The sequence below is a fragment of the Artemia sp. Qi Xiang Cuo genome, chromosome 3 (genome assembly GCF_049724085.1).
Source record: "Artemia sp. Qi Xiang Cuo chromosome 3, ASM4972408v1, whole genome shotgun sequence".
NCBI classification, from domain to species: Eukaryota; Metazoa; Arthropoda; class Branchiopoda; order Anostraca; family Artemiidae; genus Artemia; species Artemia sp. Qi Xiang Cuo.
Genome location: NC_142796.1, coordinates 72,725,623 through 72,737,510, shown reverse-complemented (window position 1 = coordinate 72,737,510; position 11,888 = coordinate 72,725,623). Strand labels below are relative to the sequence as shown.

Below are 11,888 nucleotides of genomic sequence, written 5' to 3'. Positions count from 1 at the left end.
TTAAATTATTTAATTATCTAATTATTATCTATGATTTAAATCAAATCATTTTAATTGCTTAAATTTTATTTTTTAATTTATTTTTATTTTACTACTCAATTAATGATTTATTAATTATCCTTCTACTTTATTTTAATAAAAACGATATTAGAAGAATATAAAATGATTATAACCGTTAGATTGTTTATGTGAAATTTTGGGTCCCTAAAATCTTTGGGCCCGGGGCAAGTGCCCCTCAGTCCCTCCCCTAAGACTGCCTCAGGGTGGTATAGAGATTTAAAAGGCAAACATATTTATTTCATATATAAAATCTCTTCCTTCTTTTTTCAACACGTGCAACTATTTGCTGCTTCTTGTGTTAATTAGTTTTTTTCTAAATAGATGGATAAATGAGATATAGTTATTTTCACTATTCGTGGCTCCTTTGCACCTAGGCCCGACTGTAGACATTCTGTATATTTTCTCGACCTCATCCAGGGCATGTGGAGCTGGTTAGCAGGTTGTTATTAATAAAAAAGAGAGAAAAAAATGAAGTAATAGGAAAATTTCTAGTAAATTTTAACCCAATTCAGGTTAAAACTTTTAAAACGAATGCCCGATAAACTCGGAAAGAGGTCTAATATATTTATTAACTTGAAGACAGAAATGATGAGTAGATTAGGTCTAGCAAGTTGACAAAAAGTTGATGCATTTCGCCGACTTGCTGGCGGAAAAAGTGGATTTTTTTTGGAGGGGGGGGGGTATTGTTTGGTTTGGTGATGTGAATTTTTTTTTAAATGTCTGACGAATGTATTTCTTTAATTTTTTTTAGTTTTGTTACTCTCCTGTTTTTTCCTGGCCATAGAACCTTACGGGGGAGAATATAAGTAGTAGAAGGGCCTTATTGACTCCCACGCCCACAATACCCCTTCGAATCCCGATCCGGACACTTTTTTTAAAACTCCCACGCCCACACCATATAAGGGCATAGAGTCATTAGGGAGAACACGTGGTTAATGGGGTCAATGACCTCTTTTTTCCAAGATCGATTTATTTGATGTTTCTATGTGTAATAGCTCCGGGGCGAAGGTTGCACATGCGCATTGAATTCTAACGGGAACAATGCTATTGATCTAGGACTCGATGGGGAAGTGAATTTCCGAGAAATTATTGATTCACGAAGGGGAAATTAAGAAACAAACATGGCTTCATTGTTGTTTGGCTAGCTTAACCTGAGAAATTGATTTACATAATCGGTGGGGAAATTGTTGATTCACGATGAGGGAATTAAGAAACACTAAGGCTTCTTTAATCTTTAGGCCTGAGGGATTTATTTATTATTGTTGTTTTTGGACAAGTGCATGCCATAAACCACGAGGTGCTGTCACGAGTCAGAACACCTGTGCTGTCGACCTCAATTCACCTATCGTGAATCAATAATTCCCCTTAGAAACAACAAATTAATTTCCCTTTCTTGACAGATCAATCAATCAATGACATCATCTGTCAGACTTTAAAAATTTTCGCCTAGAAACATTTCTCCAGGAATAGATCCAGGTCATTAATGTCTTTGCCTCGGGAACAGTTCTACTGGTCGAACTCCAAAGGATATTATCCGGGTTGCAGCGGTAGCTAGCAACCTAGTAAGAGACGATCACCTCCAATGTTAAGAAATATAAAAACCCGTAGCTCCTAAAAAAAGAGTCAGATCAAAACAAAAAGTACACCATTAGAACCGCCTTGTCCAAATCCTCCATAAAGGAAACTTACCGCCCTTTGGCTTGAATAACAAAGAAAATATATTGGCTTGAAAATCAAGAAAATAGACTTTTACCATGTTATTCTCCCCAAACGGGATATTTTTTTCTTTTTTCTTTTCCACAGATAGCTTGGCACTGGTACATCGTAGAGGGTTGTTCAATAGCTCATTTTAAAGGAAATTAATTGGGTTAAAAATCTATAGTAACTAAAATAAATTATTTCTAAAAGAGAATAAATTTTTCCAATAAAAACTGTATTTTTGATGCAGTGACGTCATAATTACTATATAAGAAACGTCAAAACTGCAAATGGTCTCATTCATGAATACATAATGGTTAGATCAAACAAGCTGCACGCAAGTTAAAAAATCAGTACTAAAAAATCAAGAAAAGTGGCAGCTGCTACAACATTCTGCCTAAACGGGAAATTTTTTTCTCTTTTCTTTGTTTCCAGTATAATAAAGATCAAACTTTTCCCTATACTAACTTGCATATGCAACTTTACTATAGTTAAGATTACAGTATTTATATTTTTTTTTACATTAAAAGACGATCACTGAAATTTATATAATAAAGAACGACATCTTGCCTATATTTACAGTAAGGACCGAAGTCTATCTCATAGTAACTAATGCAACGGGAAAAAGAAAATTACTACTTAAGAACGACAAAGATGTAAATGGTCTCATTCGTTAATTAGATAATGGTTAGATCAAAGCAAGCTGCACGCAAGTTAAAAAAACAGTACTACACAGACAACAGAGATAGTATCTTGAAAAAAGAAAAGCAAAGGTATTCAACCGACCAGGCGTATCGAGAAGTAAAAATTGAGAAAGAAAAACAAAACAGCAAGATGTGTTATCAAAATGATGAAGATTATAGACATGCAAAAATTAAGACAGTCAAACAAATTATTACATTTTGTAATCATGAAATATAAAATATAGTAAAAAATATTATTATAATAAAGAACGACCTCTTGCCTATACTAAATTATATAGGCCACTTAACTATAGTATAGGTTAGTAAATCACTGAAATAACAAACCATTCCATACATTGGACTTAGTTAGCCACTTGATTGTTTGAGTTTCGTCTCTTACTATTTAAAAGAAGAAAAAAGCCGTAGGCTTTTTCCTGTTTGTATTTATAGTTAAAAAACGAACTCAAGTCCAAAGAAACTGAACCCTGTGGTTCATTCATATTATCTTAATTATTTTAGCTAGAATTTATAATTATAATAAAGAACGACCTTTTGCCTATACTAAATTTTATACGCCACTTAATTATAGTATAGGTTAGTAATTCAACAGATAGCTTGGCACTGGAACATCGTAGAGAGTTGTTCAATGGTTCATTTTAAAGGATATTGATGGGGTTAAAAACCTTTTGTAATTAAAACAAATTATTTTTATTACATTAAGAAATTTTAATTATGTTCCTTAAGAAATCATCATAAATCATCTCTGTTCACAAATCATCTCTGTTAACAAAGGCAGCTCTTCACTTACCGCCTATTATTATGGATGGTTGGATATCCTGCATTTTGTATAATTTGCCTGTGTTGTCGTATTTTTTAAAAGTTTTTACATAAAGGATCGATGTGGTTCATTATATACATTAAAGAACGATCTTCAGTTCATAGTAACTGAAGTGTTATAAGGAACCATTATATAGATGATGCTTACAGTAATCAAAGGTTACTATTTACAAGGTGTTGAAAAGATATTAAAATACTATCATTAGAATATCAAACCATTGTATACATTGGAATTAGTTAGTCACTTGATTGTTTGAGATTCGTCTCTTACTATTTGAAAGAAGAAAATGCCGTAGGCTTTTTCCTGTTTGTAACCAGTTTACTATTAATGGTTAATGGTTCAGTTTATGTCTAATAGCTCATTTTAAAGCATATTGCTACATCTAGTGTATTGTGTAATTAATTAGGAAAGGACGAAATGAAATCAAAATATTAAAAGACAAAAGTATAAAGGAAATATCTTCTTTATAATCGCACAAAATTCTAGAAAAAAATCTATTTTTAAATTAAAGGACGATCATTAGAAGATTATTTTTAGGAGCCCGGGTTGCAGCGGTAGCTAGCAACCTAGTAAGAGACGATCACGTCCAATGTTAAGAAATATAAAAACCAATAGATCCTAAAAAAGGAGTCAGATCAAAACAAAAAGTACACCATTAGAACTGCCATGTCCGAAACCCCTGTATAGGAAACTTTCTGTCATTTGGCTTGAACAGCAAGGGAAATATATTGGCTTGAGAATCAAGAAAATTGACTTTAACCACGTTATTCTCCCCAAACGGCATATTTTTTTTTTTCTTTTCCACAGATAGTTTGGCACTGGAACATCGTAGAGAGTTTTTCAATAGCTCATCTTAAAGGAAATTAATTGGGTTAAAAATCTTTAGTGACTAAAATAAATTATTTCTAAAAGAGAATAAATTTTTTCACCAAAAACCAATTTTTTAATTCAAACTATAAAAATACCTGAAAATTTTAAAATTAGTTTTGTTTTTTGTCTCCTGGAATCAAAGTTTTTTACATTAAAGAACGAACTTTAAATCCATAGTTTATATTAACGGACGATCATTAGAAAAGCAAGCCATTGCATACATTGGACTTAGTTAGCTGTGGACTTGTCTTCTAACCGCAGACAATTTGTTGTCTTTCCATACTGTAGTCTTTTCAAAGATATTTGATTATTAAAGCAAGTCCGATTTCTAACAACAATATCAACTATGCTCCAAACTTTTTTTTAGGTTTACAAACTGTTGTAATCTCTTGTTAAAATATATACAAGTATTTTTGCAATTACCAGCTTTTAGTTCTTTCTCCAATGTAATATCTTTCAATACTGTGTCTTTTCAAAAATAGTTGATTATCAAAGCAATTCCGATTTCTAACAACGATTTTTGCTAAGCTTCAAACTTTTGGTTTTCTTTTTTAAGGTTTTGAATTGTTGTAATCCATTCTTAAAATATATACAAATATTTTTGCAATTACCATTTTTTGCTCTTTACTCCATTAAATTTATTTACACACTGCAAACTATCCAAAGAAATTTCATTTTTACAGCATTTCGAATTTCTAACAATGATTTCTACTAAGCTTTGAACTTTGGCTTTCTCTTTCAAAGTTTCTGAATTGCTGTAATCCCTTGTTAAAGTATATACAAAATTTCATTTACCAGTTTTTTGTTCTTCAAGCAATTAAATGTTTTTTCCATACTGGAGTCTAATCAAACATATGATTAATACAGCAAGTCCAATTTCTAGCAACGATTTCTAATAAATGTTTTCTTTTCTACAATTCAAATTCTTTTCATACTGCGGTTTATTCAAAAATATTCGATTATTAAAGTAAGTCCGATTTCTTACTACAATGTCTACTAAGCTTCAAACTTTTGATTTTCTTTTCAGAGGTTTTAGAATTGTTGTAATGCATTGTTAAAACATATACAAAAACTTTTGCAATTACCAGTTTTTTGTTCTTTAGGTAATTTAATGTCTTTTAATACTGAATCTTTTCAGAAATATTTGATTATTACAGCAAGTCCGATTTCTAAAAATGATTTTTACTAAGCTGCAGACTTTCGGTTTTCTATTCTAAAGTTTTAGAATTGTTGTAATGCCTTGTTAAAATATATATAAATATTTTTGCAATTACCAGTTTCTTGTTCTTTGGGCAATTTAATGTCTTTTCATACTGAATCTATTCATAAATATTTGATTATTACAGCAAGTCAAATTTCTAACAACGATTTCTACTAAGCTTCAAACTTCTGGTTTTCGATTTTAGGGTTTTAAGATTTTTTTTAATCCCTTGTCAAAATATATACAATTATTTTTGCAATTACCAATTTTTCGCTCTTTAAGCAATTTAATGTATTTCTCAATACATGAAAATCTTAAATTTTTCCAACGCCACCAGGCCCCGGCACTTGGCAGGCGGCAGGCTTCTATATATAGATTCTCACTGTCACTTGTCTTCTAAACGTAGAGAATTTGAGCCCTTCCTTGATGTCATGACGTCCAATCATGTATAAGATAGATGAATGATGTCATAATACTAGACTCTTACCAAATATGGCACAAAAGTAAATGCGATATTATAGTGTTAGCTATAATTGCATCAGTACATAATCGCTAATATTATGATGCAAACTGGAAAAATATTTATTGTGTCTGAGCAGTAATATTAATTTTTTAATTCAAACTAGGAAAATACCTGGCAATTTTTAAATTAGCTTTGTTTTTTGTTCGATTTAAAAAACGAAACTTTTATTTAGTGTCTTACTTCGAAGCTATAATTGTCTCCTGGAACCAAACTTTTTTGGCACAACTTTTAAAGTGCGTAGCCTATTTTTTGTGCTACATTTTCGTAGAAAAGAATTTCAATTTCTTGTTTTATTTTAGTTTTCAGTTCAGAATCGCTAAGATTATTATGTAAAGTGAAAAGATATTTATGGTGTCCGAGAAATAATATTAATTTTTTTATTCAAAATAGAGAAACACCTGAAAATTTAAAAATAGCTTTGTTGTTGGTTCAATTTCATCAATAAAAGTTTTATTCCATCTCTTACTTCAAAGTTATAATTGTCTCCTGGAATCAAACTTTTTTGGCTCAACTTCTAAAGTGCGTATCTTTTGTAGAAAAGAAATTCAATTTTTTATTATAGTTTTCACTGCAGAATCGCTAAGTTTATTTTGTAAACTGCAAAAATATTTATGGTGTCCGAGCAATACTTTTTATTTTTTATTTCAAACTAGAAAAATATCTGTAAATTTTAAAATTAGTTTTATTTTTTGTTAGGAATTTGCAACTCGATACGGTACTTAAGCTTGTAACGTCATATTATAGTAAGAATTACTAAGACATTTGAAAAAAATATGACAGAAGATTTAGTTGCAATTGTTATTGATAATGGATCAGGTATTTGTAAAGCAGGATTTTCAGGAGATGATGCCCCAAAAGCTTCGTTTCCTGCTGTGATTGGACGTCCTAAACATACGGGAGTGATGATTAATTCAGGCAGCCAGGATGCTTATGTAGGCGATGACGCTCAAGCGAAAAGGGGACTTTTGAGACTTAAGTATCCTGTAGAGCATGGAATCGTTACAGATTGTAAAGTAAAAGAGGCGAATCAGAGGAAGGTTGAGGGCCAAAAGAGAAAAGAACCGGAAATTAAGACTTTTGATAAAATTCGGAAGAAGCTTTTGGAAGATGATTCGGAAGAAGATTCGGAATTTTTGGAAGAAGATTCTACAAAGAAATTTCTACTTCCTAGCGTTCTACATGAAGATACCATGAGAGTGCAAAAATTTAAAAAGCAGCTGCTCCTGAACATCCTCAAACAAAAGTTAGAAGAGATGTACAAGGAGGAATTTTCTGAAAACTTTTTGATCGAAATGAACAAAAAAAACTGGATTCAAAATCCAAAACAGCTTAGGGAACAATTTAGCTGCTTCAAGATACACTTTAGCTGCGTCAAAAGAATTTTAAACTTTAATTTTACATTTAATCAATTTAAAAAGTATTTTTTGAAACAATTTATTGACAGTATCCACAAAAACGAAGGTCTTTTTGATTCTCGTATGTTCGTGAATAATGTACAGATATATTTTAAATCTAAAAAAATAAAACTTTTTTTTGAAAATTTTTTTCATTCAATTGATGTAAATTTCATACATTTTAGTCCGCAAGAAACTTTAATTTTTATTGAAGAAGTGAAGGATTACCGCCCAAATTTTAGCCTCCCCTTAAATATAGTTAATAATTTTATTTTTGATAAAATCAAATGCAGAAATACAGTAAAAACCTGCCAGGAAAGAAAATGCTGCATGGAAAAAAAAAGCAGCAACAGGTGACCCAGGTCCTAGCGAGGTTGATAACGTACCAGCAGAAACTGAGACCGGAAATCATCACACAAGCAATACAAATGGCGGTGCGTCAGTACCTACAAACGAAGTAAGACAGGAAAAATCAAATATGTGCTTGGAAATAAAAGAAGCAAAAGTTGACCCAGGTCCTAGCAAGAGAAAAAAAGTAGCAACAAGTGAATAGGTCAGAGTCGATGTTCATCCCTCAAGCAAATAAAATGGCGGTGCGTCAGTACCTAACAAGGTCCTAAACAAAGTTGAGAATTCAAAACGAATGAATACGGAGTGATATGGAATTAATAACCAAAAGCCATGGAAACAATTAGTCAAGAAATATCAGAGCGATGAATTGTTTTAGCGTGCGAGAAGGTTTCCTATTAATTTGAAACACGTTAGCACAGAGCTGCGAATAACATAGGAACAAGCTGAAATTGCGTGTAGGGTTTATTTGGGCGAAAATGATTTAGACAGGTCATGGAACTATTTCGGAGAAACAGATAGAGACATTTTAAAAGAATATTTTTGAAGAGATTTTTGAAGAGAATTTAATAGTGAAACTCTGTGGTCGTTATAATACACAATTTCAATTTGAACAGTGTTGTGAGGTCCTCTACCCCAACCCCAAAGGGTTCCAATCCTCATACCCCCCCCCCCAAGGACTCCCCCCCGGCCGCCCAGGGCCCACGGGGGCCCCACGACAATCCCCCGGGCCCCCACAGGAATCCCGGCCCCCAACTGCCCCCCGGACACTCAAAGGTCCCCCAAGCTCCCAAAGGGCCACCGGCACCCCCAAAGGCCCACCCCCGACCCTCAACGGCCATCCCCGGGCCCCCCCAAGGCCCCCCGCGCGCCCCAAGGCCCCACGGGGTCCCCAAGGCCCTCCCCCGGGCCCCAACTGTCACCCCGACACCCAAAGGCCCTCCCAGTGCCCCACAGGCCCTCCCTGTGCCCCACAGGCCCTCCCCCGACCCCCCTCCTCCTCCTCCCACCTCCTCCTCCTCCCACCTCCTCCTCCTCCTCCTCCCACCTCCTCCTCCTCCTCCTCCTCCCTCCTCCTCCTCCTCCCACCTCCTTCCTCCTCCTCCTCCCTCCTCCTTCTACCTCCTCCTCCCACCTCCTCCTCCCCTCCCCTCCCCCCCCCCATTCCCTCATCATTTTTTATACTTTTTTGTGCATTGAGACACAGAACGACCCCCTGCCCCCGGCCCCTCCCCCTCCAAAGGTCTGATTTTTTCAAAGTTCATTTTGAATTTCTTTCATTGAAATGCAAGAGTTGGAATATTTCAGTAGCGTTTGGGTGCGGTAGACCATTCACTATCTAATTTTTCTAGTATGTTGATAGACTAGTGTTTATTTCTATCATTTAAACGAAAGAGTTGGACTATTTCACTAATTTGAGAGTGTATTTTAACATTTCACAGATACATTAGAAAAATTATTCAATGATAATTTTTATATTAATTCGTTGACATGAACGAGTTGGAATATTTCACTAGTGTTATGTTGTAGTTTACCCTGTCACAGTTACATTCACTTCATTTTTGTTAGTACATTTTGAATTTCTTTCTTTTAAATGCAAGAGTTGTAATATTTCAGTAGTGTGTTGTTGATGTTTACCATGTCACATTTACATTATCTAGATTTTAAAAAGTTTATTTTGAATTTCTTTCTTTGAAATGCAAGAGTTGGAATATTTCAGTAGTGTGATGTTGTAGTTTACCATTTCACAGTTACAGTCAATTAATATTTCATAGTACATTTTGAATTTCTTTCTTTGAAATGCAAGAGTTGGAATATTTCACTAGTGTGAGGTTGTAGTTTACCATGTCACATTTACATTTCCTTAATTTTTGAAAGTCCATTTTGAATTTCTTTCGTTGAAATGAAAGAGTTGGAATATTTCACTAGTGTTTGGTTGCGGTTTACCTTGTCACAGTTACATTTTCTTGATTTTTCAAAGTTCATTTTGAATTTCTTTCGTTGAAATGCAAGAGTTGTAATATTTCAGTAGTGTGATGTCGTTGTTTTGCTTGTATATGTTTAATTCACATTATTTTTCATAGTTCATTTGAATTTCTGTCGTTGAAATTCAAGAGTTGGACTATTTCAGTAGTGTTTGGTTGCGGTTTACCATGACACTGCTAAAGTCCCATAATTTTTCATAGTAAATATTTATTATATTTATAAGACAAGATATAGTTGAAATATTTAACTATTGTATGTTTGTGGTTTACCTTGTCACAGTTACATTTCCATTATTTTTCAAAGTTCATTTTGAATTTCTTTCTTTGAAATGCAAGAGTTGGAATATTTCACTAGTGTTTGGTTGCGGTTTACCTTGTCACAGTTACATTTTCTTGATTTTCAAAGTTCATTTGAATTTCTTTCATTGAAATGCAAGAGTTGGAATATTTCAGTAGTGTTTGGTCGTGGTTTACCTGTCACATTTACATTCCATTAATTTTTCAAAGTTAATTTGAATTTCTTTCGTTGAAATGCAAGAGTTGGAATATTTAAGGAGTGTTTGGTTGCGGTCTACCTTGTCACAGTTACATCAACATACTTTTTCAAAGTTAATTTTTAATTTATTTAGTTGAAATTAAAGATTAGGACTATTTCACGAGTGTTTGGTTGAGGTTAACCTTGTAACTGTTACATTGTATTGATTTATCAAATTTCATTTTGAATTACTTTTATTGAAATGCAAGAGTTGGAATATTTCAGTAGTATTTGGTCGTGGTTTACATGGTCATAGTTACATTCACTTAATTTTTAAATGTTAATTTGAATTTATTTAGTTTAAAATCAATTGTTGGTCTATTTCATTAGTGTTTTGTTGCGATTTACCATGTCACAGTTACATTAACTTAATTTTTAAAATTTCATTTTGAAATTATTTCGTTGAAATGCCAGTGTTGGAATATTTCAATAGAGTTTGCTTGTTGTTGACAATTTCACATTTACATTTTCCTTATTTTTCAAAGTTTATTTTGTATTTATTTCATTGAAATGCAAGAGTTGGAATATTTCACTAGTGTTTGGCTGTGGTTTACCATGTCACAGTTACATTTTCATGATTTTTCAAAGTGTATTTTGAATTTCTTTCCTTGAAATTCAAGAGTTGGTATATTTCAGTAGTTTTTGGATGTGGTTTACTTTGTCACAGTTACATTTTCTTTATTTTTAAAAGTTAATTTTGTATTTATTTAATTGAAATGCAAGAGTTGTAATATTTCAGTAGTGTGATGTTGTTGTTTAACTTGTCACAGTTAAATTTTCTTGATTTTTCACTGTTTTTTTTGAATTTCTTTATTTGAATTGAAAGAGTTGTAATATTTCAGTAGTGTTTGGTTGTGGTTTACCTTGTCTCAGATACATTTTAATGATTATTCAATGTTCTTTTTTAATTTAATCCTTTGAAATTCAAGAGTTGGAATATTTCAGTCGTGTTTGGTTGTGGTTTAGCGTGTCATAGATACATTTTCATGATTTTTCAAATTTCATTTTTAATTTCTTTAGTTGAATTGCACGAGTTGAAAAATTTCATTAGTGTTTGCTTGTGGTTTACCATGTCACAGTTACATTTTCTTTGTATTAAAATTTTATTTTTAATTTCTTTAGTTGAAAGTCAAGTGTTGTAATATTTCAGTCGTGTTTGGTTGTGGGTTACAGTGTCACATTTACATTTTCTTGATTTTAAAATTTAATTTTGTATTTACTTAGTTTAAATACAATAGATGGTCTATTTAAATAGTGTGTTGTTGTGGTTTACCTTTTCAAATTTAAATTTTTGTAATTTTTAAATTTTCATTTTGAATTTCTGAAGTCGACAAGAACGATTTTATCTATATAATTTGCGTTTTCACACGGGATAAATTGTAAAAGTTAAATAATCTTGATTATTCAAGGTTTATTTTGAATTTATTTATTTTAATTGCAAGTGCTGGTATATTTAAGTAGTGTTTGATTGTGGTTTACCTTGTCAAAGTTACATTTTCTTGTTTTTTCAAAGTTCGTTTTGAATTTATTTAATTTAAAATCAAGAGTTGGAATATTTTAGTAGTATCGGGTTGTTGTTTATATTGTCACTGTTACATTTTCTTGATTTTTCAAAGTTCATTTTGAATTTCTTTCGTTGAAATGCAAGAGTTGAAATATTTCAGTAGTGTATGGTTATGGTATACGTTGTCACAGTTACATTTTCTTGATTTTTCAATGTTCATTTTGAATTTCTTTCGTTGAAATGCAAGAG

General features: G+C 32.5%; 1 protein-coding gene across 1 annotated transcript; it reads left to right on the top strand.

The window, feature by feature from the left end:
- The first annotated feature begins 6,646 nt into the window (after positions 1-6,646).
- On the top strand, positions 6,647-9,110 carry LOC148954503 (uncharacterized). Its single transcript, XM_089086302.1, has 2 exons — positions 6,647-6,881; positions 9,058-9,110. Exons 1-2 carry the CDS (start codon positions 6,647-6,649, stop codon positions 9,108-9,110), a joined length of 288 nt encoding a protein of 95 aa, XP_088942428.1.
- Positions 9,111-11,888: the final 2,778 nt, after the last annotated feature.

What these genes read in the sequence shown, in the direction of transcription:
- LOC148954503 (XM_089086302.1), top strand. Translation starts at nt 6,647, where the DNA reads ATGACAGAAGATTTAGTTGCAATTGTTATTGATAATGGATCAGGTATT. An exon ending in GCATGGAATCGTTACAGATT is followed by an intron (nt 6,882 to 9,057) that starts GTAAAGTAAAAG and finishes AACATTTCACAG; the next exon opens with ATACATTAGAAAAATTATTC.